This window comes from Diaphorina citri, unplaced genomic scaffold, assembly GCF_000475195.1.
Source record: "Diaphorina citri unplaced genomic scaffold, Diaci psyllid genome assembly version 1.1 scaffold575, whole genome shotgun sequence".
Lineage (NCBI taxonomy): Eukaryota > Metazoa > Arthropoda > Insecta > Hemiptera > Psyllidae > Diaphorina > Diaphorina citri.
In genome coordinates, this window is record NW_007378009.1 from 94,256 (window position 1) to 121,214 (window position 26,959).

At 38.8% G+C, this 26,959-nt stretch overlaps 2 protein-coding genes across 4 annotated transcripts; both read right to left on the reverse strand.

Moving 5' to 3' along the window:
• Positions 1–2,441: 2,441 nt before the first annotated feature.
• Positions 2,442–8,153, reverse strand: LOC113467873 (cystine/glutamate transporter-like). 3 transcript variants are annotated; one of them, XM_026824334.1, is made up of 6 exons: positions 8,099–8,153; positions 7,265–7,368; positions 6,251–6,347; positions 5,713–5,787; positions 4,828–5,080; positions 2,442–2,579 (listed from the first exon to the last, which is right to left on the reverse strand). In XM_026824334.1, the coding sequence occupies exons 3-6, from the start codon at positions 6,314–6,316 to the stop codon at positions 2,509–2,511; spliced, it is 465 nt and encodes a 154-aa protein (XP_026680135.1). In that variant the 5' UTR covers positions 6,317–6,347; positions 7,265–7,368; positions 8,099–8,153; the 3' UTR covers positions 2,442–2,508. The 3 variants fall into 3 exon arrangements, with proteins under 3 accessions (XP_026680135.1, XP_026680136.1, XP_026680134.1); XM_026824335.1 differs by lacking the exon at positions 8,099–8,153 and adding an exon at positions 7,950–8,045; XM_026824333.1 differs by lacking the exons at positions 7,265–7,368; positions 8,099–8,153 and adding an exon at positions 6,718–6,816.
• On the reverse strand, positions 6,714–14,489 carry LOC103510223 (large neutral amino acids transporter small subunit 2-like). Its single transcript, XM_026824331.1, has 9 exons — positions 14,370–14,489; positions 13,950–14,016; positions 13,340–13,441; positions 12,762–12,865; positions 12,295–12,391; positions 11,124–11,198; positions 7,265–7,368; positions 7,108–7,168; positions 6,714–6,821 (listed from the first exon to the last, which is right to left on the reverse strand). The coding sequence occupies exons 1-9, from the start codon at positions 14,471–14,473 to the stop codon at positions 6,714–6,716; spliced, it is 822 nt and encodes a 273-aa protein (XP_026680132.1). The 5' UTR covers positions 14,474–14,489.
• Between the last annotated feature and the right edge of the window lie 12,470 nt (positions 14,490–26,959).

Sequence of the window (26,959 nt, forward strand, 5' to 3'; positions counted from 1 at the left end):
CATTTTAGGTTAGGTAACGCGCAAAAAACTGAATTGGTAACCTCAAAACTCAAAATGGATATTGATTATTTTATCTGACACGAATAAACAAAAAGGGGTATTATTACTAAGTAGCACTAAACACACTTACACACACATTTAAAAAATATTACTAAAAAAAGGTTCAATATCCAAAATGGATATTGATTTTATCTGATACAAATAAACAAAAAGGGGTATTATTACTAAGTAGCACTAAACACACTTACACACACATTTAAAAAATATTACTAAAAAAAGGTTCAATATAATTATGTATATTTCATTGTTGATAGGTATTAATTGGTAATATTAAAATATAAACCAAAGTATTATTATTATTTATTATTATTATTTTTTTTTTTCTTACGAGACCAATTATATCGGAATATAAATTATTGGTTAATAAAAAATCAGGTATTATGCCAATACTCTTTTGAATATTATCCGGGATCCAGTTATAATACTAAATTAGAAGAAAAAAAATATTAGGTATAGGTATTTGTTTTAAATACTAAACAATCCTTATTAAATAATAATATTATTTACATACTATACGAAAAATAAAATTAACATAACACAGTTTAACAAAATAACATGGGGCCATGGGGGTACGGAATTAAAAGTCATAAAAAATGATACAAATAAGAAGGAATGAGGATGAACAATAAATACTGTTGATGAAGCAATGTGTTAATAATAATAAAGGATTCACTAATCAATGGGCTAATAAAGATTTGACCAATGTCCGGGACTACAGGATAAGTTTAAACTTGGTTTAAGGTTAACTGATTGGAAACAATCTGTGCCTCATATCACCAAAGTATGGAAAAGTATCTTACAAGTGTAATAGCCAATGGAAAAGCAGAATTTTGAATTTGGACGAATTAAATCAAAATGTGGAATTGTAAATACTTTTCCATACTTTGGTGATATAGGGCACTGATTTTAAACTTTTGATTATAAAAAAAGCTTTAACTTAACTCTGCCAACTGTGAAGAGTATAAGGTACTCTTACTAACTGGTGTTCTTCTTTTCAACATGAATCTTCACAAAGTCACGCCAGAATCTATCTTTTGATTACCATTCAGCGAACCAGAAATCAGTTTAATTTGAACGAAGTTCAACAGATTGTAGTCCCAAACATTGAACACAAAGTCCGAATTCCAGCAAGCACTTGAAAGCTGATGTCCAGCTGATGAGTCTCAACAAGAACGAAACGCGTCCTAGACTATGAAGTATTTTTTCCGGCAGTATACTCTTTCAAGCAGTACTGTGCCGGCCTCTCAAGCTTAGACTGGCGGATCGTGTATGGCGGAAAAAGCTTCCGTATTCAGATCGTCTTCTAGTCGAAGTCGGACGACACGACACGCACAAAGTACGACAAAAAAGAAAGTACGACATATAACACAGTTTAACAAAATAACATGGGGCATGGGGGTACGGAATTAAAAGTCATAAAAAATGATACAAATAAGAAGGAATGATGATGAACAATAAATACTGTTGATAAAGCAATGGGTTAAAAGGATTCACTAATCAATGGGTTAATAAAGGCTTGACCAATGTCCGGGACTACAGGATAAGTTTAAACTTGGTTTAAGGTTAACTGATTGGAAACAATCTGATTGGCTGATTTTAAACTTTTGATTATAAAAAAAAGCAATAACTTAACTCTGCCAACTGTGAAGAGTATAAGGGTTCAATCCCAGCCGAATTTTATCCTCAATATAATTTGAGAATTTGACCACAATAATAGTAGTAGCCTACTGCTGGAGTAAAGGGACTTTTCAGTCCTATGGAACCCGAACCTGTGCACCATCATCGTCGGCACCATCATGATGGTAACCACTTGGATCGCCACCATGATAGTAGATCGCTTGGGGCGCAGAATTCTCCTCCTAGTGTCGGCGGTGATCATGGCGCTCTCTACCCTCACTATGGGGTACTACTTCTATCTGAAGAACTCTGGTAGTGATGTGTCCAACATCGGATGGCTCCCCCTGGGCAGTCTGTGTGTGTTCATTATTGTCTTCTCGTTAGGTAAGTGACTGTGGTCTAAGATGTACTGAGCGAGAGTGGCAAGCATTAGACAGGCTAGTTAGCGTGGAGGGTGTGATTCAATTCCCGCTCGAAGAGAACTTTATCCTAAATAGATAAACTCAGACTTTATGACAGACCCGGTCTGTAAGACCTCGTCTCTTCTGTTTTATCATCCTTCTTAAGTACGACACGCACAAAAGTACGACAAAAGAAGTACGACACGTAAAAAGTACGACACGCACATTTCTACGGTCCGTCAGTCAGTCTGAGCGTGAGGAACCAACCGGCATTAATAGGCTAAAAGCATTTATTTGTTGCAAATATGAAAAAAAGGAAACTGATAAAGTTTATTGTAATACTGTTTTTATCATTGGCACCTTGGAGTTTTTCAAAATGGCGGCAATGGGCAGCGCATGCGTGTGGTGTCTTTCTGGTCTCTCCGTTCTCTTAGACCTTGTCTGGACTTTTGCTTTTTCCAACCACCATCAGGATCTTTTGAAGGAATCGGGTACTTGCGTCTGAAATTGGAGAGAATAGTGATTTCATTAGCACTATATTTGACTTCAATAATATAGGAGGTGGTGGCGAGGCTTCATAAATCGACCCAGTACATAACTGGAACGATGTAGAATATGTATGTATATTTGATTTCAATATTGTTAAAGGCTTTTGGTTGGGATATAGGAAGGGCCGAGCCCTACCTAGGCCCTTTTAAGCTAAAACGGATTTTCTCATGCGGAATGTTTGTTGTTAAGAATCAGTTCCAAAAACCCAAAAAGAATTATGTTGATTTATCCATTATTTTTATATCAGTCAGCTCCCATGGCGTAGTGGTCACTGCACTCGCCTTGCACGCGGGAGACCCGGGTTCGATTCCCGGCGGGGTCAAGAAAAGCATACATATTATGTATGTGTATTTGATTTCAATAACATTGTTAAAGGCTTTTGGTTGGGATATAGGAAGGGCCGAGCCCTACCTAGGCCCTTTTAAGGTAAAACGGATTTTCTCATGCGGAATGTTGTTAAGAATCAATTCTAAAAACCCAAAAAGAATCATGTTGATTTATCCATTATTTTTATATCAAGATACAAGACGTTTTGTGTCACAATGAAATCGAAAATTCCAAAACTGTTTTATAATAATAAAGAGTTGGACTTATTTACAAACAGAACGAACGTTCCATGACGGATGCATTATTCTTTAGGTTGAACGGTACTCTTCATGACCAAACTTGACGTTCACAGCACATCAATGTACCCAAAAACTTACCTGTAATGACAGCACACTGACCCAAGACGTTTGACGGATGCATTATTCTTTAGGATGAACGGTACTCTTCATGACCAAACTTGACGTTCACAGCACATCAATGTACCCAAAAACTTACCTGTAATGACAGCACAATGACCCAAACACTTACCTATAATGGACGGATTCAAAAATTGTGACAAATGGACGAATGAACACTTTTTGCAATTATTAGATTCAATAAATATTATCATCTCTGTCGGTATTACCATCTTGAAAATGGAAGAATTCCGGGCCAACATGATATTTTACAGACACCCAGAGGATTTTGTAAAAGTAGACACTGGATAGGATTTTGTACAAAAAAGAAAAAAGGAAGGTATTAGGTAGGTATATGTATAGGGTTTCAAGAATATGTAAAAACAGTAATGTAATTTGGTATTTGTTACATAAGTTTGTGTGAGAAATATACGTCATTTCGGATAGGTACACAAAGTTTTGCATAAAAACAGAGTTCCCTTCCGGACATGGAATTTCAGGAAATCCCAGAATTTTGGACGGACAATGTAGCATTCCAGGTTCCCCAACATCATTCCAATACCGGAACTTACCAAATCCTGTCTGAACTTAATTCAACCGTTGTTTCAACTAGGTAGTAAAGGTTTCCTAAACCCTTACTTTTTGGAAGGTACATTGTTTTTCTTTACCAGTATTATCACATGATAGTTTCAAACTTCAGGTGCTACCACCACTAGCAACTTCTGGAAGTAGCGGGTTACAATCGCTAGAAAAGGGGAAGGAATAGATGGTTACTAGACTTTTGGTTACCTTAATTTCAGGTTGCGTTGTTTCCTGAAAGAGAATCTTGTGACTTTTTGTGGCCCAACAACGATTACCTTCTCGTCATCTTGTCAAGTGCCTATTTGTTGCTTCTTTGCATTACTTATCAACTCATCATCATTTATGACAAGTCTAAAGTTTGTTTTTGAAAGCCTGTTGAAATGTATTTCGGCTTTTGGGCAAGCGCATTAAAAATCTCTGATCATGGTCCTCCATCTTGTTTTAATTACCTAGAAATTAAAGTGAACAGGAAATTCGACTTTTGTTTTCTTTCTTTCACTTAGCCACTATCCCAATTTCATGGGGTCGCTATTCCCCTCTTTTAATCTGCCTTCCACAGTTCTCTATTCACTTCTTCCTCTCTTCTCCATTCTTAATATCTCAAATCCTCTTGTCCTATTTTGTCCTGCAATGTAGTCAAATTAAAGTCACAAGTTTACAGTGTTGTCAACTCATCAATCCAGGGTTGCCGCACTCACCCACACTCTTCGTGAACACCTTCGGCTTGTTCCGCCACGCGATGAACACCATATATACCGGCTCTATTCACTTCTTCCTCTCTTCTCCATTCTTTCTATCTCAAATCCTCTTGTCCTATTTTGTCCTGCAATGTAGTCAAATCAAAGTCACAGGTTTACAGTGTTGTCAATTCATCAATCCAGGGTTGCCGCACTCACCCACACTCTTCGTGAACACCTTCGGCTTGTTCCGCCACGCGATGAACACCATATATACCGGCACGCTGGTCGCTATCATCAGACATCCTATGCCGGTTTCTACAGGACTGGCCATCATAGGGACCAACGTGACGAAGACGGAGGCTATCAGGTAGGCGGCCGGGAAGATGAGGTGAACTTTGATCGGCCTTGGGAGGTCGGGCTGGGTGTAGCGCAGGACGGGGAGGCAGAGCACTCCCACGCCTATGCTCAGCTGAAAAGGGATGATTTCGGGAAGGTGAAACAAAACACTACTTACGAGTATGCTGATAGAAAAAATAGGTGAGCCAGCCTAGGTAGCTTGGAGGGTAGCGCGTCTGTTTTAATAAGTGCTAGTTTGCCGCTTAGATTGGTGCATCTCATGCAAAAGCAATACAAGATACTCAGTATTGGCAGGAATCAATCTGACGGCAATTATTGGTGACAGTTGACACGTAAAGCAAAGCAAGCCCGGGGCGGGTTTTATCCTTAAACACGTAAGGTTCGTTTGGTTTGGGGGCGCAAGCTTGGAAGGGCTGGCTTTCTCCTATCCTGTCTTGATTCTTTGTTCCATTTCGGGACCACCTCCGTTGTTACAGATCAATCTATTGAAGCTCTTGAAAAAAAAAGGGTGCTAGGATGTTCAGTGTTTAGGATTAGATTAGGGTATCAGCCACTGGTGAACGGTATAGAATTCTGCAGATACTACATAGGAGATAGCCACTAGTGCAGAGGATACTGAAGTGGATAGGATCTTTTGTGGATAAATCAACAACAGGTGCAATGCCGCACTCCAAGAAACGCTAGATCAAAAATCTAGCCACATTAAAGCTCAAAATTTATTTTGCTAGATCATTAGAGGCTTACCCAGGTGGCAAATCCAACGTAGTTGATAAGGGCGAATATGTTGGAAGACATAAGATAGAGGAGAGACAGGAATGCCTGAAAGAAAACACGGAGCACAGTTAGTAAAGCGGTAATACACTTGCTTGAAAAGCAAAAGTTTCTGGATTTGAATCCCACCATTGACGAAAAAAATACAGTCAACATTCGATTGCAAATATTTCAACGGGTTACTTTCTCGTGTTCTTGTGTTGACCCAGCACCTAAATTGGAAGTATTGATCTCTTTTCGCCCATCTGATGAGGGACACAGTACCGGATGGGCATTGGGCATGCTACGACACAGACCACATGAGTCTAATGTAATAGGAATCACATGAAATGTTAAGGAGCGTTCTTTCAACACAAGAGCAAAATCACAAAACAAGCGTACTTTAGAATACGTATTTGAAAAAATTCCAAGTCCCAAATCGTCTATGAGGGCACTGTTGCGGTTGATTTTTTGGTCCGATTTTTTGTCTTTTGGTGGCCGATTTTCTGGAAAATAAATCGGTTTTACTTACAATGGTAAGAACGGCAGGGGTAGGCGTCATTTTGGTCACTTGAATCATGGTCAGGATCTCCGGCATTTGACCTTCACACGCTCCGGCGTAGAACAATCTGAAACCAATAATAGTCAACGTCTAAAACCAATAGTCTAGGTACGTCAAATTTTTAAACATGGGTCATTTCAAACGCCCTTTGCAAAATGTCCGTCCAAAGCCCACCATACACTATCAGGTAGACCTGACAGGTACACCTAAAGAGGTAGATCTGACAGGTACACCTAAAGAGTTAGATCTGACAGATACGCTTGAACATGTGCACCTATCAGGTCTGCCTGATAGGTGCACAGCCGGCTTAAGCAGGAATAAATTGTTTTTCACACCAACTCTTCAACGCAACGGTTCGTCCGATAATGATGAAATTGGCTCATTGGGTCTTTTCCCCCGTAAGACCCCTTTTCTGAAAGAGTTCATCTGGTACTTACCTCGATGTGGTGAGGATGATGCCATTGACACCACCGAATGTTGAGAGTGCCACAAACACAGGCAGTGTCCATGCAATGGGCCCGAATATTCTGTTGGCGAACGTCTGGAACACAAAGTACATCAGCTCGTTAAAGTAATCGCTGCGAGGACGGTGGACATTGGATCTGAAGGTCGGTGGTTCGAGTACAAATCATAAAATCTGGTGTTTTTTTGGGGGGGGGGAGTAACATTATTTGTAAAAAGCACCTAAGTATGCCTAAAATATCTGAAGTTCTCTCCAGCTACAGCCTCGGAGTTAAGCACCTCAGCCGGGGATAGGGTAGTATAGAACGCCACATTGGTGAGTACATAGACCACAGTGACTAATACGCTTGAACATGTGCACCTACCAGGTCTGCCTGATAGTGAGTAGCCGGCTTAAGCAGGAATAAATTGTCGTTCACACCAACTCTTCAACACAACGGTTCGTCCGGTTTTGATGAAATTGGCTCATTGGGTCTTTTCCCCATAAGACCCCTTTTCTGAAAGAGTTCGACTCGTACTTACCTCGACGTGGTAAGGATGATGCCATTGACACCACCGAATGTTGAGAGTGCCACAAACACAGGCAGTGTCCATGCAATGGGCCCGAATATTCTGTTGGCAAACGTCTGGAATACAAAATAAGGAAGAAATTTCGTTCGTTATGTTTTAGGAAGAAAGAAAGAGAAAAGTTTCTGAAAATCTAAGTCATAATTTATTCGTGGTGAAGCGGAGAGCCTCTTCACAATGTTTGTTCACAAACACTACTAAGAGCCTCCTTTATTATTTCTGTCATTTCTCTATTTTGTCTTTTAACTCTGGTAATGGCAGAAAGTGTAGTATACCTAGGTAGGTTTCCCGTGAAAATCAGAATATAAAAGAAAATGCCTTTGAGTTTGGTCTCAATCGAGCCTTTTCGGTAAAAGGACTCCTCCAGGAGTTTCTGAGCAGCACCTAGTAATCCAGTGACCTTGAAAAGTTGTTGACCTTGAAAAGTTGTTGACCTTGAAAAGTTGTTGTATTTTCACCACAAAATATTTGATATCTGGATTTAACTACTCACCACAGCTACGGCCTCGGAGTTAAGCACCTCAGCCGGGGATGGTGGTATAGAACGCCACATTGGTGAGTACATAGACCACAGTGACTAGAATACAGATGTACTCTCACCTACTCATCTCAGCTAAGGAATGTACTCCTGGCTACTCGCCACAGCTACAGCCTCGGAGTTAAGCACTTCAGCCGGGGATAGGGTAGTATAGAACGCCACATTGGTGAGTACATAGACCACTGTGACTAGAGTACAGATGTACTCCTGGCTACTCGCCTTACCTAAGGAATGTACTCCTGGCTACTCACCACAGCTACAGCCTCGGAGTTAAGCACCTCAGCCGGGGATAGGGTAGTATAGAACGCCACAATTTTTACATTACCTGTTTACATGGTTTAATTTGGAGGTAATTATATGTTTCTCAATTTATACACATTAGTTTCCCCGTTAAGGATACCTTGTTAGGCGTAAAAGGTGCATAATTAAATGCGTTATCCATACGTATTACGTATATTTTATACGTTTATACATACGGACATGATGGATATATTTTAGATATGGGTCAAATAGGAAATAGGTTGATTTTTTCGGAGACTCTTGAAATATTGAACCTATTAATCTGGAATGGCGTTGTAGCAACTTATGCAGTTGCCATAGTACCTACTGAATTTATTTAGGACAATTTAGGCATATACCTACGTATTGTATGTGTCTGTAATTAATTAGGTTAAGTACCTACTCGTAGGTGTAGGCACATACCTATAGGTGTGTTCTTGTGGTGTTAATTTTTCGATAGTTCAATAGGATTCTATAAGCTACCCTCATAATAATTATTATGTATAGGCAGGTAATTATTTATTAGGTGGTGGAATGGACCGTATAATGCTAATGTGATGGGGATTTCTTATCATTATTCGAAACAAGTTGGGAGTTTGGTTTTTATTGGCTCAATGACACAGTTTTCAGTTGGAGGCGATTTGGAAGCTTCAGGCGAAGTTGAATCGACCTCTGTTTTCGGCTTGGGACTGAAACGACTAACCTTCAGATTTACACTGACCCAAACGCTTACTTATAATGGACGTATTCAAAAATTGTGACAAATGGACGAATGAACACTTTTTGCAATTATTAGATTCAATAAATATTATCATCTCTGTCGGTATTACCATCTTGAAAATGGAAGAATTCCGGGCCAACATGATATTTTACAGACACCCAGAGGATTTTGTAAAAGTAGACACTGGATAGGATTTTGTACAAATAAGAAAGAGGAAGGTAGGTATAGGGTTTCAAGAATGTGTAAAAACAGTAACGAGGACATGTAATTTGGTATTTGTTACATAAGTTTGTGGGAGAAATATACGTCATTTCGGATATGTACACAAAGTTTTGCATAAAAACAGAGTTCCCTTCCGGACATGAAATTTCAGGAAATCCCAGAATTTCGGACGGACAATGTAGCATTCCAGGTTCCCCAACATCCTTCCAATACCGGAACTTACCAAATTCTGTCTGAACTTAAATTCAACCGTTGTTTCAAATAGGTAGTAAAGGTTTCCTAAACCCTTACTTTTTGAAGGTACATTGTTTTTCTTTACCAGTATTATCACATGAGTGTTTCAAACTTCAGGTGCTACCACCACTAGCAACTTCTGGAAGTAGCGGGTTACAATCGCTAGAAAAGGGAAGGAATAGATGGTTACTAGACTTTTGGTTACCTTAATTTCAGGTTACGTTGTTTCCTGAAAGAGAATCTTGTGACTTATTGTGGCCCAACAACGATTACCTACTCGTCATCTTGTCAAGTGCCTATTTGTTGCCTCTTTGCTTTACTTATCAACTTATCACCATTTATGACAAGTCTAAAGTTTGTTTTTGAAAGCCTGTTGAAATGTATTTCGGCTTTTGCGCAAGCGCATTAAAAATCTCTGATCATGGTCCTCCACCTTGTTTTAAAGAAATTAAAGTGAACAGGAAATTCGACTTTTGTTTTCTTTCTTTCACTTAGCCACTATCCCAATTTCATGGGGTCGCTATTCCCCCTGTAACAATGGAGGTCTTATTGTCCTGAAATTGAAGAGAGCCAGGAGTGCATGATAGGAGAAACCAGTCGAGAACGAACCTTATCCGTTTGGGATAAGTCTCGTCCCGAGCGGGAATCGATACTGCCGCTGTGCCGATGCCGTCTAGTGCTTACAAGCCTTTCCTTCCAAGCTAACTGGGCTGGGAATTTCCGCGAATGTTCATAGACTTTGGTCTAGTGTTTCTTGGAGTGCGGCATCAACACTTCAAACACTCGTTTCTAATGTTCATCCGCAATACGGTACTTACCTCTGAACTTTTCCAAGTCAACTACCACGTCCGCACAGAAGAAAAATTGACCGTAAGAAGAAGACACCAACTTTTCTAGCATGGTGTACCTACTCACATGATTATCCCGTGATTACCATCAAGCGTTACGTCCCAGGTATCATGTATAGGTATCTTATGTTGCAGGTACGTACCTATCCTCTGTATGTCCTAGGTTGTCATAACACCAATGATTATCTACCGAATATATTCGCTACACCAATCATAATATGGACTACATAATCCATTATATCAGTGGATTAGCATAATAACCTAATGACTAGAACCTAGAACACTTTTCTGACACATTTCCAACACCTAATAGGCACCTAGAACGGATCAGTGTATGTTAACATAATCTTCACGGATTCAGGTGGCACAAGCTCTGCTTATACGGGTGGGTATACCATTTATATGAAAAATGTATGTTCTGAATTTTTGTCGATCAAATATAAATGGAAACATATTTAAAAAAAAGTACCGTCCGAGTAGAGGGTACACGGTTAGCCCAGTGGTAACATACTTGCTTGCAGAAGGTCCCGAGTTCGATGCCCACCATCGACAAAAGTTTGTACTCGTTTTTCGACTGCAAATATTTCAACGGGTTACTTTCTGGAGTTCTCGTGTTGACCCAGGACCTGAGTGCGGAAGGGCTGGCTTTCTCCTATCCTGTCTTGATTCTTTATTCCATTTCAGAACCACCTCCGTTGTTACAGTTCAATCTATTGAAGCTCTTGAAAAAAAAAGGGTGCTAGGATGTTCAGTGTTCAGGATTAGATTAGGGTATCAGCCATTGGTGAACGGTATAGAATTCTGCAGATACTACATAGGAGATAGCCACTAGTGCAGGGGATACTGACGTAGATAGGATCTTATGTGGATAAATCATCAACAGGTGCAATACCGCACTCCAAGAAACGCTAGATCAAAAATCTAGCCACATTAAAGCTCAAAATTTATTTTGCTAGATCATTAGAGGCTTACCCAGGTGGCAAATCCAACGTAGTTGATAAGGGCGAATATGTTGGAAGACATAAGATAGAGGAGAGACAGGAATGCCTGAAAGAAAACACGGAGCACAGTTAGTAAAGCGGTAATACACTTGCTTGAAAAGCGGTAATACACTTGCTTGAAAAGCGGTAATACACTTGCTTCCCCATCCGTGGCACAAGCTTCCGCATCCGTGGCACAAGCTCTGCTTCCCCATCCGTGGCACAAGCTTCCGCATCCGTGGCACAAGCTCTGTTTTCCCCATCCGTGGCACAAGCTCTGCTTATACGGATAGGTATACCATTTATATGAAAAATGTATGTTCTGAGTTTTTGTCGATGAAATATAAATGGAAACTTATTTAAAAAAAAAAAAGTTTCTGGATTTGAAACCCACCATTGACGAAAAAAATACACTCAACATTCGATTGCAAATATTTCAACGGGTTACTTTCTCGTGTTCTTGTGTTGACCCAGCACCTAAATTGGAAGTATTGATCTCTTAACGCCCATCTGATGAGGGACACAGTAGCGGATGGGCATTGGGCATGCTACGACACAGACCACATGAGTCTAATGTAATAGGAATCACATGAAATGTTAAGGAGCGTTCTTTCAACACAAGAGCAAAACCACAAAACAAGCGTACTTTAGAATACGTATTTGAAAAAATTCCAAGTCCCAAATCGCCTATGAGGGCACTATTGCGGTTGATTTTTTGGTCCGATTTGTTTGTCTTTTGGTGGCCGATTTTCTGGGAACTAAATCGGTTTTACTTACAATGGTAAGAACGGCAGGGGTAGGCGTCATTTTGGTCACTTGAATCATGGTCAGGATCTCCGGCATTTGACCTTCACACGCTCCGGCGTAGAACAATCTGAAACCAATAATAGTCAACGTCTAAAACCAATAGTCTACGTCAAATTTTTATACATGGGTCATTTCAAACGCCCTTTGCAAAATGTCCGTCCAAAGCCCACCATACACTATCAGGTAGACCTGACAGGTACACCTAAAGATCACAAAACAAGCGTACTTTAGAATACGTATTTGAAAAAATTCCAAGTCCCAAATCGTCTATGAGGGCACTGTTGCGGTTGATTTTTTGGTCCGATTTTTTGTCTTTTGGTGGCCGATTTTCTGGAAAATAAATCGGTTTTACTTACAATGGTAAGAACGGCAGGGGTAGGCGTCATTTTGGTCACTTGAATCATGGTCAGGATCTCCGGCATTTGACCTTCACACGCTCCGGCGTAGAACAATCTGAAACCAATAATAGTCAACGTCTAAAACCAATAGTCTAGGTACGTCAAATTTTTAAACATGGGTCATTTCAAACGCCCTTTGCAAAATGTCCGTCCAAAGCCCACCATACACTATCAGGTAGACCTGACAGGTACACCTAAAGAGGTAGATCTGACAGGTACACCTAAAGAGTTAGATCTGACAGATACGCTTGAACATGTGCACCTATCAGGTCTGCCTGATAGGTGCACAGCCGGCTTAAGCAGGAATAAATTGTTTTTCACACCAACTCTTCAACGCAACGGTTCGTCCGATAATGATGAAATTGGCTCATTGGGTCTTTTCCCCCGTAAGACCCCTTTTCTGAAAGAGTTCATCTGGTACTTACCTCGATGTGGTGAGGATGATGCCATTGACACCACCGAATGTTGAGAGTGCCACAAACACAGGCAGTGTCCATGCAATGGGCCCGAATATTCTGTTGGCGAACGTCTGGAACACAAAGTACATCAGCTCGTTAAAGTAATCGCTGCGAGGACGGTGGACATTGGATCTGAAGGTCGGTGGTTCGAGTACAAATCATAAAATCTGGTGTTTTTTTGGGGGGGGGGAGTAACATTATTTGTAAAAAGCACCTAAGTATGCCTAAAATATCTGAAGTTCTCTCCAGCTACAGCCTCGGAGTTAAGCACCTCAGCCGGGGATAGGGTAGTATAGAACGCCACATTGGTGAGTACATAGACCACAGTGACTAGAATACAGATGTACTCTCACCTACTCACCTCAGCTAAGGAATGTACTCCTGGCTACTCACCACAGCTACAGCCTCGGAGTTAAGCACCTCGGCCGGGGGGGATAGGGTGGTATAGAACACCACATTGGTGAGTACATAGACCACAGTGACTAGAATACAGATGTACTCTCACCTACTCACCTCAGCTAAGGAATGTACTCCTGGCTACTCACCACAGCTACAGCCTCGGAGTTAAGCACCTCAGCCGGGGATAGGGTAGTATAGAACGCCACATTGGTGAGTACATAGACCACAGTGACTAGAGTACAGGAGATGTAGATTGCTCGTGGTAGATTCACGATGGGGTCTTTCAGTTCTTCGATGATGAAGTTCAGATAGTTCCTGGAACAAGGGAAGAAAGTGAGTTTAGCAGTTAGCCTGATAAAGGTGCGTTTTCCTACTGACTACCTAACGTACATGAAGAAGAAGAAGAGGAAAAAGAAGAAGAAGAAGGAGAAGGAGAAGAAGAAGAAGAAGGAGAAGAAGAAGAAGAAGATGAAGAAGAGGAAGAGGAAGAAGAAGAAAAAGAGGAAGAAGAAGAGGAAGAAAAGGAGAAGAAGAAGAAGAAGATGAAGAAGAGGAAGAGGAAGAAGAAGAAAAAGAGGAAGAAGAAGAGGAAGAAGAAATAATCTTCTTCTTTAACTTTTCCGTTCCAACGGGGTCACCATCTGTCGTCACCTTCGTTTGATGACCACCAGTTTGATTCACTATTTAGTGAAGAGAAATATCTCCTTTTCGAGTTAAATTCCTCTTTTGAGTAAGTGTGACTAGAGTACAGGAGATGTAGATTGCTCGTGGCAGATTCACGATGGGGTCTTTCAGTTCTTCGATGATAAAGTTCAGGTAGTTCCTGGAACAAGGGAAGAAAGTGAGTTTAGCAGTTAGGCTGATAAAGGTGCGTTTTCTTACTGACTAACTAACGTACATGAAGAAGAAGAAGAAGAAGAAGAAGAAGAAGAAGAAGAAGAAGAAGAAGAAATAATCTTCTTCTTTAACTTTTCCGTTCCAACGGGGTCACCATCTGTCATCACCTTCGTTTGATGACCACCAGTTTGATTCACTATTTAGTGAAGAGAAATATCTCCTTTTCGAGTTAAATTCCTCTTTTGAGTAAGACGGACCTTTTGAGGACTTTTCTGAAGAAGGCGGAAAATAGTATATTTCAAGAAATTGTACCTTACAGAGAGAAAGGCCATCACTTACCATCCGTTGTAAGCAAAGAGGCCGGAATAGAAGGACAGTGCTATTGATGTCACATCGGTTGTGCTGTTCTCAAATGTGAAGTATTTGGTCTCTCCTGAAATCATAAAAAATAAGAAATACCATTATTTGGCGGGCAAAGAAAAATGTTTTAATTATTGTCTTTGAGACTTTGCGACCAACATTGTAACAATGTCCGGAATAGAAGGACAGTGCTATTGATGTCACATCGGTTGTACTGTTCTCAAATGTGAAGTATTTGGTCTCTCCTGAAATCATAAAAAAATAAGAAATACCATTATTTGGCGGGCAAAGAAAAATGTTTTAATTATTGTCTTTGAGACTTTGCGACCAACATTTTAACAATGGAGGTCTTATTGTCCTGAAATTGAAGAGAGCCAGGAGTGCATGATAGGAGAAACCAGTCGAAAACGAACCTTATCCGTTTGGGATAAATCTCGTCCCGAGAGCGGGAATCGATACTGCCGCTGTGCCGATGCCGTCTAGTGCTTACAAGGCAGACGCCTTTCCTTCCAAGCTAACTGGGCTGGAAAGTTCCGCGAATGTTCATAGACTTTGGTCTAGTGTTTCTTGGAGTGCGGCATTAACACTTCAAACACTCGTTTCTAATATTCATCCGTAATACGGTACTTATACTTCTGAACTTTTTCAAGTCAACTACCACGTCCGGACAGAAGAAAAATTGACCGTAAGAAGAAGACTCCAACTTTTCTAGCATGGTGTACCTACTCACATGATTATCCCGTGATTACCATCAAGCGTTACGTCCCAGGTATCATGTAGGTATCTTATGTTGCAGGTACGTACCTATCCTCTGTATGTCCTAGGTTGTCATAACACCAATGATTACCCACCGAATATATTCGCTACACCAATCATAATCTGGACTACATAATCCATTATATCAGTGGATTAGCATAATAACCTAATGACTAGAACCTAGAACACTTTTCTGACACATTTCCAACACCTAATAGGCACCTAGAACGGATCAGTGTATGTTAACATAATCTTCACGGATTCAAGTGGCACAAGCTCTGCTTATACGGGTGGGTATACCATTTATATGAAAAATGTATGTTCTGAATTTTTGTCGATCAAATATAAATGGAAACATATTTAAAAAAAAGTACCGTCCGAGTAGAGGGTACACGGTTAGCCCAGTGGTAACATACTTGCTTGCAGAAGGTCCCGAGTTCGATGCCCACCATCGACAAAAGTTTGTACTCGTTTTTCGACTGCAAATATTTCAACGGGTTACTTTCTGGAGTTCTCGTGTTGACCCAGGACCTGAGTGGGAAGTATTGTGTCTCTTCTTTTCCTCGTCTGATGAGAGGCATACTAAGGGATGGGCAATGGGCATTCTGCGACACAGACCCCGCAAGAGTCTACTGTAGCAGTTGTTTCATGGTGGCACAAGCTCTGCTTATACGGGTGGGTATACCATTTATATGAAAAATGTATGTTCTGAGTTTTTTTGTCGATCAAATATAAATGGAAACTTATTAAAAAAAAAAAAAAGTACCGTCCGAGTAGAGGGGACACGGTTATCCTAGTGGTAACATACTTGCTTGCAGAAGGTCCCGAGTTCGATGCCCACCATCGACAAAAGTTTGTACTCGTTTTCCGATTGCAAATATTTCAACGGGTTACTTTCTGGAGTTCTCGTGTTGACCCAGCACCTGAGTGGGAAGTATTGTGTCTCTTCTTTTGCTCGTCTGATGAGAGGCATACTAAGGGATGGGCAATGGGCATTCTGCGACACAGACCCCGCAAGAGTCTACTGTAGCAGTTGTTTCATTGCTACGAAATAAAAACGACGGTGAAGAACTCAAAACTCCCTGTTCAAGTAATGACTGCAAATATGGTTTTTCCTTCTAAATATGTAGGTAGGTAGGTACTTAGGTACTTATGTAGGTATAAGTGTATACCTACTATCTATACATATTAGGCATACATTCATACATATTTTATTTTCTTTCATCTATTTATAAGGTATCTTGACGTACCTACCTATGTATCTACATTCTACATAGTTATCTACCTACGTACCTAGCTTCCATATAACGGAAGTGTTCTTACATAACGTTATTGGTTGATATTAATTATTTATTTTCGTATATTCTTGGAAAAAACAAGCAGGGCCCGTCCCTCCGGGAATTTTTTAGCCCGTAGTTTTTCGATCATGGTTAAAGAATACCTTTGTACCTACCTAATTTGTTTAATATTCAGTTTATTATCATTCTCGATTTGATTTTTTGATTTTACTTTCATGTAATGATTTAAAATCAAGACTAGAGCCCGTTCTCCCTTTATTCCCAATATAATGTTTAAGTCACCCATCCATTTATTGGCCTTTCTCGGCGTAGCTTAACATAGATGACGCTAAAACCGGTCTTAAATCAGTAGGCTACTACTATTATTGTGGTCAAATTCTCAAATTATATTGAGGATAAAATTCCATACCTCGGCTGGGATTGAACCCACGCCCTCCTGTTTACCAGGCGAGCGCCTTGACCACTACACCACCGAGGTAGGACTACACCACCGAGGCAGGATATCAGTAAGTGAAGAGAGAATAACTTGAGACAGACAAACTGGAGCAAATTCAAAAGTCTCGAAACTGTGTAAGCCACCTCCGTGGTCGAGAGGGTACCACACGAGGCTTGCACATCGAAGGTTCGGGGTTCGATTCTCGGAGGAGTCAAAGTTTTTCCGACTTGATAATTAGAATAGGACTCTGAATTTGCCCATTTCATTGAATAGGTTTGACAGAGGGAACTGTAACTGCTAAGGTCTTATCGTCCCGAAAGCGAAGAGAAGGAAGACAGGATAGGAGAAAGCCAGCAGTTCCGAGAAAAAACGTTATCCATTCAGGATAAAATCCGCTCCCGGCGGGAATTGAACCCGCGACCTAACGCTTACAAGACGGACGAGCTACCCTCCTAACTGGACTGGCCATTTCGTAATTTAATTTACCAATTCAACATAGTGTGGCTACCTCGTATTTTCTACCAATTAGTTTACGTAAAATACGTCCAATGGCAGACATGGTCGCTTTACATCCCAATTTACCAGTTTACATTTTACATTACCTGTTTACATGGTTTAATTTGGAGGTAATTATGTTTCTCAATTTATTAGTCTCCCGTTAAGGATACCTTGTTAGGCGTAAAAGGTGCATAATTAAATGCGTTATCCATACGTATTACGTATATTTTATTCGTACGAACATGAGTGCTATGTTTTGGACATGGCTCAAATAGGTTGATTTTTTCGGAGACTTAAAAGATTGAACCTATATATCTTGAATGGCGTTGTAGCAACTTATGTAGTTGCCATAGTACCTACTGAATTTATTAGGACAATTTAGGCATATACGTATTATAGGTATGTGTCTGTAATTAATTAGGTAAGTATACCTACTCGTAGGTGTAGGCACATACCTAGGTATGTTCTTGTGGTGTTAATTTTTCGATGGTTCAATAGGATTCTATAAGCTATCCTCATCCTCATATTAATTGAGGAGCTGGGTGCAAAAAGGGAAATATGGATTTTTTGCTCTTTTTGCGTAAGACGGTTTTTTGAATAGAACGTGCTGCGCTCTATCTTCCAGCGTTTGAACTACAGTGATAACTTTTTTTTTCGATGAGTTACAGAGTTTTTTGTAAACATACCTACTTTTCAAACATATCTCAGTTTGATAATTTTCATTTATTGCCCTTTTTGCACCCAGCTCCTCAATTATGTATAGGTAGGTAATTTTATTATTGTGCGTGATTAATTAATATTTATAATTATGTAGGTACCTATAACATATTATGACATATACGTACGTAGGCGTCTATCTTAACAAAGATCTTTTCCGTCAGCCCAAGGAGTCAGTTGAGTGAAAAATTTAGTCTACTTATAAAGTTATGGTAGGTCCTCTAAATTTTAGTGGATGTGCCAAATTCACTAAATGTTTCAAAGGCACATTCGTAGGTAAGTAAATATATGTGACACGAGAGAGATTGAATAGCTGTAGCCAGGTAGACCTGTGTGATAGTTTATCTGGTCTCCATACAATGGAGTCGAAAGTTGTGTCCAAACATAGTTGATGGCCGGTTGTCGATCAATGTCGACTGAAAATGTACACTGCCTCGACAACATAGATTCACCTCGCCGATCGACGGCTGTGGACACAGATTTATGACTTGACTTGGACTCAAACACCAACCTCCAGATCCAAAGGCCACACCGGTAAACTCTTCACATTTCACAACAGATTTTGGGTTTCACTTGTCAATCTGGCTTATTTCGTTTCATTGTTTTAACACAGCTTAAGAAATCCCTAATTTTCGGTGCAGCCCACAAAAACCACAGAATACAACTGACCCACTGGACCTATGTTCACAGATAGTCCCACAAGATATCTACAGTGAGAAACAGTACCTATATCGGCCCTATTAGGACCTCATAGGGCGAAAAGACCTGATGCAATTCATACCAACACAAACATAGTACACATCTATGTAGGTACTTGGTTGTCCGCTAATGTCCATCATGAACATGAAATCATAAAATGGTGAAGAAAAATCAGGACATACCTATGTTCCCGATTTTCAACCAGGCGATCGCTTGTAGATCGCTCCGACATCGATTCCAAACCGATCCAATATGGCTGCCACCTCTACCGTATTGTAAACAAATCTCGACTCGTGCATATCTAATTAATGTTTTTCCTTCCAGAGTTTAGGTAAACATAAAAAAACAAATAATATATTGAGGGGATTTCTACATAATTATAACATAACAGTTCACATCACAGGTTCCTGAAATAATTATAACAGAACATTTCACATAGGTTAATAATGTTAATATACATAATAATTAGGTAAGTGTATTCGTTTGACCATTATTTTGCTCTGGAAAAGTTAATTATTGGAGAGAAATTAATGGCGACCTTTCAAGTGATGAGTGATGTGAAAAAGGCTGTCAGAGTAAAGTGTTGGAAATGATGCAACCTTTTTTTTATATGAGGAGGAAAAATCTTTATGACTTCTCCAGCGTGGTGTGAAGGGTATGCTGGAGTCACGGCTCAGGGTATGGTGTTTCGCCCTTCTGTGGCACCATTCCTGGCCGCTCAACCCGCTAAAAAACCTCCCCGCTCTTCTTTCTTGGTCTCGGAACTTTTCTGTTATGACTTCGGGAGATGCACCCTACCCCGGAATTTTCACGCCCCAGTGTAGGCAGGCAGGTAAGTATGTATATCTAGGTGAGGGATTTCAAACTTCCATGTGTATGTAGTATTGTAGTATGTAGGTAAATAATGCTACATTGTACACATACTACATTGGCAGGTACTTCGCGGGCCACATGCTACATTGGCTGATACTTCGCGGGCCACATGCTACATTGGCTGATACTTCGCGGGCCACATATACATCAGGGGAGCAGGCCCGTATCCAGGATTTTCTTGAGGGGAGATGGTGGATGCTCCAGATTTTCGGTGTCCACCTCATAGTAAAAGAGCATAAATTAAGCCCGATGGGACCCATCCAAAAAGCTTCGCGGGCCACAAACAATATCTGGCGGGCCGCTCGTTGGAAATCTGATCTAGGTACCCTAATTATTGTCACACCTTTGAGTATGTACCTATGTTAGAATTTTTCAATATTTTTTTTTTTTATTTATTTTTCTCTTTCTTTCTTTATTCAATTTTCGTTTTCTTTTGTTAATTTATCATTTTGTTATTTTGTTTTGTGTACCTTTTTGTAAATATTGTAAAATTCTAATAAAGTGTTATATAATAATAATAATAATAATAATAATAATAATAATAATAATAATAATAATAATAATAATAATAATAATAATAATAATAATAATAATAATAATAATAATAATAATAATAATAATAATAATAATAATAATAATAATAATAATAATAATAATAATAATAATAATAATAATAATAATAATAATAATAATAATAATAATAATAATAATAATAATAATAATAATAATAATAATAATAATAATAATAATAATAATAATAATAATAATAATAATAATAATAATAATAATAATAATAATAATAATAATAATAATAATATTTCATGTTTCCCAAATTACAAGCAGAGAGCTCAGCTGAGGTAGAAGAATATGTTTAACTTAATGTTTTCGAAAATTTCTGTTACCTACTTTCGTGTTTTTCTTCGATACCTAGGTATTTCTGTTCATTCAAGTGAAATACGAAAAGTTCTTTCAGTTTCCTCTCTACCAATCTACTTTCTGCTCTCCCAAAATTTCTCTCTCCCAATGGTGTAGTGGTCAAGGCGCTCGCCTGGTAAACAGGAGGGCGTGGGTTCAATCCCAGCCGAGGTATGGAATTTTATCCTCAATATAAATTGAGAATTTGACCACAATAATAGTAGTAGCCTACTGCTGGAGTAAAGGGACTTTTCAGTCCTATGCGAGCAGTATAAATGAGCACTATTATTATTATTATTATTATTATTATTATTATTCCTTCCAAGATTCTTACGAAGGTGGCAAATCGAATCAAATCTTGAATAATTTATGGTAAAACAGACCTTTTTCACAAATTTTGTGGTTACCATAGCATTAGCATAGTGCCTCCTTTGAACGGGGGATTGATACGAAGGTGCCGCCTTTCAACTGCCCACCAGAAGCTGGTAGGTGCCGCCTTTCAACTGCCCACCAGAAAAAATACCTCTTTTTTCCAGTGTCTTCGACTGTCAACGTCAACGATTACTCTTGTATTACTTGTCCCTCACATTGTCCCTAAATTCTAACTAACTAACTAACTAACTAACTAACTAACTAACTAACTAATGTCTGAGAACTACTGCTTTAAAATGACTTCATTTAGTCATAAATACTTTGTCCTCAAGTTCCTTGGAGAAATTTCCAATTTTTCCTTTCTTTTGTGCTCATATAATTATTCACATGATAAGAACACAATAATTATTATCATCTTGTATGTATTGTATTGGTTATTGATAGGTCTTGAGGAGGGGGAGGAGGATGAAGAGGAAGACTAGAAGTAAGAAAAATCTGGTGTGAACATCACACGACTTTCCTCATCCTATTGAATGATGCTTATTTTGGGTGTTCTTGTTCTTAAAGCCAAACTTTTACAATATCTCTAACCGTTTAGTCGGTATAGCTGAAAACCGCCAAAAAGCGGTCAAAATACCGCCAACAGCAGCACCTATCTCAACCAAAGGTTTTGAGTTGCATCCTTGTCACATTTGTGAACTACATACCAAATTTCAAGTCTATAGCTCATACCATTCCCGATATATTGTTAAATTACACCGAAAACCGCCAAAAAGCGGTAAAATGATGCGCCGCCAACCGTTGCACGCTCCTAACCAAAAGTTCGTGTGGATATCCTGTTGTCCACAGTTGACAGATCGGTACAATACCAAATTTCAAGTCTCTAGGCTCTTACCGTTCTCGAGATATTTTGTTTACAGACAGAACACACATACACACGGACCAATGCTTAATACTTTGGATTAGGCCCTAGGGAGCTCAAACGTGTTTTGCGCCAAATTGGCACTAAAAACTGCGACCATCGAAAATCTTTGATCCGATTACATTACTTTCCTTCCCGGTACTAGGCTAAATCCGCGAACATAATCGCCAAATCCGCGAACAAAATCGCCAAATCCGCGAACATAATCGCCAAATCCGCGAACATAATCTTCAAATCCGCGAACATAATCGCGAAATCACATAGGTACGATATGTACATAGGTACGATAGGTGATAGGTAACATACCTATTATTAACAAGCTGGGTCCGTCCCTCCGGGAATTTTTTAGGCCGTAGTTTATTCGATCGTGGTTAAAGAATACCTTTGTACCTACCTAATTTGTTTAATATTCAGTTTATTATTATTCTTGATTTGATTTTTTGATTTTACTTTCATGTAATGATTTAAAATCAAGACTAGAGCCCGTTCTCCCTTTATTCCCAATATAATGTTTAAGTCACCCATCCATTTATTGGCCTTCCTCGGCGTAGCTTAACATAGGTAACGCTAAAACCGGTCTTAAATTAACGACTGAAGTGTTATCTAAAACTTTCTCGCTTTGAGTTCATAGGTCGTCGCGACAAATTTCTAGGTCAGAGCTCATTTGTGTGAGAAAATGTGTCCAAACATAGTCGACCGGCCGTCGCGTGATTGGCATCGATCGACAAGGTGAATCTATGTTGTCGCGACATTGTGGACGGTTCAGTCGACATCGATCGATGGCCGGTCAATTATGTATGGACAATTGGACACACCTTATTTAAAGAAAAACTGAGAATTCACTTCGTTCGTTCCAAGAGTACCGAAGACTCTCTCATCTCCTTTCTCTTTCATTCCTACATGTTTGCCATTTCTCGTCCCATGTCTCTGTCTCTCTCACGCAGGATTTTCCTCCATCTCTCATTGGTCGAGCGGACTTTTCCAGGAGATTTTCCGAGTTTTGATCTCAGTCTTGATTTTGGAACCAGACCAATTATTAAGATCGGTGGTGTTTATTTTTTAAATAATAATTTAGTCAATTTAGCAAAAAAAATATTTAGCCAAGAGATTATCGTAAATTATTGTAAGGTAATCTATGGTGTTAAATCTAGTGACTTAAAATATTGCGAGGTTTCAGTGACCATTATTTTCAAATACGTTAGATTTTCAATTTATTAGTTTTGTTTTGTTTTATTAATTTTTTGTTATTTTGAAAAGAGTTTTCCTACCAACATTTTTTTCCGTGTTTGTACTTGACAATTTTACCTTTTTAATTAATTTTATTATATTATTTATATATATTTTTTTTTTAATTTTTAATAACTACTTACATTTTCTAATAGGTAGGTACTTTCCTATCAATAGTCTGTGACTGCGTGGACCTTAATACAAAATATTTCTGTATTTCCTCCTAATGTGCTACTAAATTCAGGTCTCTTATGAATTTGTTTTAATCATCCAAATAAATCCTGTTAACTTGTCAACAGCCATTTGCCAACATTCGAAGAAATAGGTACCTAGCTACCTAGGTATCAGTAAGTTGCAAATTAAATTCGTATGATTCTAAAATTTCCTATTTTAGGAGTTTTGGCACATCCACCAATGTAATTATGAATTTAACATAATTGGTAGCACATCCACCAATGTAATTATGTAATTAACATAATTGGTAGCACATCCACCAATGTAATTATGTAATGAACATAATTGGTAGCACATCCACCAATGTAATTATGTAATTAACATAATTGGTAGCACATCCACCAATGTAATTATGTAATTAACATAATTGGTATCACATCCACCAATGAAATTATGTAATTAACATAATTGGTATCACATCCACCAATGAAATTATGTAATTAACATAATTGGTAGCACATCCACCAATGTAATTATGTAATTAACATAATTGGTAGCACATCCACCAATATAACTAAGGTAAGGTAGGTACCTAATGATATTTTATAACTGCCTAGTTTTTGCTCATCATGAACCAACAACAAATCAGAGGAAAGCCATTTTGACATGTCCCACATACATCAATAGTGTCAAGATACCTACTAAAGTATGTATCTTGTTGAAAAGAAAGAAGAAGAGAAGAGAAGATATAATAATAAATAAAGTAAAAGTAGATAACCTATTAAGCTCCGTAGGCAGTAGCTTCACCTGGAAATATAGATAGCGAATCCAAGTTTTTAGGTAAATAGGTACCTACAGTTATATCTACAATACCTACCTAGTTTATTTGGACTGTCAAGTTAGGCCAGATAGTTCCACAAGATATCCACAGTAAGAAATAGTAGGTACATATATTATATCGGCCCTATTAGGACCTCATAGGGCGAAAAGACCTGATGGAATTCATACCTACACAAACATATAGTACACATCTATGTAGGTACTTGGTTGTCCGCTAATGTCCATCATGAACATGAAATCATAAAATGGTGAAGAAAAATCAGGACATGACAGTAAAAAATTGAAACCAAATAACAGTCCAAATTGAGGGTCAAGCAATGATTGTTTCTAGCTTTCTAGGATCAAAATGAATGAGGGTCATTTAAGTGGTACCGTACATGAAATTATCAAAATAAGAGTCACTTATTTGCCTCTTGAAGTTATCAAGGTCAGCACAGGAATTTGTGATAGGAAATATTGATTTCATGTGTTCAAGTGAGGGTCACTTAAGTGCCACTTGACCAAGTTAGCTAGGAAATGTGTCCTGTCCTAAACCTACCTATTATTAGATATGTACCTATAAAGGTCATGCCAATTTCTAGTATTAAAATTAAAGTTATTTCAACATAGTCAGAGTACCATCTTCTGTGTTGCGGCACATCTGCGGTAGATTGGGGTGCAAATCTCAGGCAGCGGCAATAACACTTCTTATTTAAACTTATATTTGGCGGAGCTCTGCCGTGGATGTGACCGTGGCTTATTCGTATTTTGCATACTGTAAGCAACTTTGCGCTAATTTATACATACACGCCTGCGGGTGTAAAGGGACTTTACAGTAACATTCGAGCAGTATAAATGAGATATAGGTATTTTTTTTCTAGTTAAGCAAGGTCTTTTTACTGAATTGTTAGTTGTATGTATTATTCTTTAACCCATCAAATATACGAGACCTTGTTTAGACTGCTGGGGTAAAGGGACTTTTCAGTCCTATTCGGGCAGGATAAACAAGATATATTCTATTCTATTCTATTCTATTCTATTCTATTCTAATAGTATGGGCATAGGTATGAAATCACGCAAGAAGACAGAAGATTTCAGGAAACTAATTACAACAGTGACGGGGGATCCTGCATATCTGATAATGTGTTCCTTAAAGATATAGTTCCTTGAATATACCTACATACATATATGATGATCAGGTAGTCCACAATTTACAGGTAGTCCGTCATATTGTGATGGACTACCTGACACATACGCTGGCATTTCACTTTCTTTAGACGTCACATAGGTTGTGTTTTCCATGCAGACCATCTAGTTCAGAGGTTCTCAAACTGGGGGGCGTGGAGACAAATCAGGGGGGGGGGGACCTTTTCCTATAAAAAAATCAAATTTATACCAAAATTACCTACCAGGTACTTAGTCTCCAACTCTAGTATCTCGAAATACGTCCCTGCCCTGCTTACCTATTAGTCTACCCTGCTTATTATCACTGCTGTTTCACCTTATGAGGGATTCGAACCATGAACCTCTAGTTCTGAAATTCTTCCCGCGCTAATTGCTTGAGCCACTGAGGTTGGTTCGTTTTGTTATTTCATAAAACCTATAAATAGGTATAATACTTACTTGAATATAAAAAAAAAAATCTCAAAGTTTCAAATTCTCGTTTTGTTATTCCATAAAACCCATAGGTAAAAATAATATACTATTGAGAATTTGACCACAATAATAGTAGTAGCCTACTGCTGGATTAAAGGGAATTTTAAGTCCTATGCGAGCAGTATAAATTCGCACTAGTATTATTATTATTCCTTCCAAGATTCTTACGAAGGTAGCAAATCGAATCAAATCTTGAATTATTTATTATAAAGCACACCTTTTTCACAAATTTTGTGGTTACCATAGCATTAGCATTACTGAGTGCCTCCTTTGAACGGGGGTTTGATACGAAAGCTGGTAGGTGCCACCTTTCAATTGATTATTCCTTCCAAGATTCTTACGAAGGTAGCAAATCGAATCAAATCTTGAATTGTTCATGGTAAAGCAGACCTTTTTCACAAAATTTGTGGTTACCATAGCATTAGCATTACTGAGTGCCTCCTTTGAACGGGGGTTTGATACGAAAGCTGGTAGGTGCCACCTTTCAATTGCCCACCAGAAAAACTAAACAAATGAATACCTCTTTTTTCCGGTATCTTCGACTGTCAACGTTAACGATTACTTCTTGTATTACTTGTCCCTCACATTGTCCCTAAATTCTAACTAACTAACTCAGGGTTGTCCAACCTTAGGGCACCCGAGGGCCGCAAGAGACCAAGGTAGAGGGTTGGCGGGCCGCAAAAACTCAACTCACCGGGGGGGGGGGGGGGAAAAAAAAAAATCTCAAAGTTTCAAATTCTCGTTTTGTTATTCCATAAAACCCATAGGTAAAAATAATATACTGGGGGGTTGGGTAAGGTAGGGTGGCGTGAAAAATGAGAATATGCCCAAAGGGGGCGCCATGCAAAAAAGTTTGAGAACCACTGATCTTGTTATTCTAGTTATATTCTAGTCACTATAGTATGTAACTAGTATCCTGCAGATTCTGGTACATTGGAACACTATACTATGTACCTACATATCTCTTGGAATAATGCGACTATCTCCACATGAATGGATTCTTATATGGATACATACAGGTCCAGTGAAATGCTAATCGAAACATAGAAAATCAGAAATATTCTAATTTGAATTTTCCTTATTTGGATTTGGACAGAATTGCATCGAAAATAGAAAGGAATAGGTACCTACACAAAATACACTGAAATATTGAAAACATTCACAAAAAAAAAAAAAAAAAAAAAAAAAAAAAAAAACTCTTCCCCAA

Excerpts from the sequence above, each read along its gene's own strand:
- LOC113467873 (XM_026824334.1), bottom strand. The coding sequence starts at position 6,316 with ATGCCGGAGATCCTGACCATGATTCAAGTGACCAAAATGACGCCTACC. Across the intron at positions 5,788-6,250 it reads CCCCTGCCGTTCTTACCATT|GCATTCCTGTCTCTCCTCTA; the intron begins GTAAGTAAAACC and ends GTTTTCTTTCAG. Across the intron at positions 2,580-4,827 it reads GGTGTTCACGAAGAGTGTGG|ACGCAAGTACCCGATTCCTT; the intron begins GTGAGTGCGGCA and ends CTCCAATTTCAG.
- LOC103510223 (XM_026824331.1), bottom strand. The coding sequence starts at position 14,473 with ATGATTTCAGGAGAGACCAAATACTTCACATTTGAGAACAGCACAACC. Across the intron at positions 7,169-7,264 it reads ATCATCCTTACCACGTCGAG|AGTTGGTGTGAACGACAATT; the intron begins GTAAGTACGAGT and ends GTTGTGTTGAAG. Across the intron at positions 6,822-7,107 it reads CTCACTATCAGGCAGACCTG|ACGTTCGCCAACAGAATATT; the intron begins GTAGGTGCACAT and ends TTTGTGTTCCAG.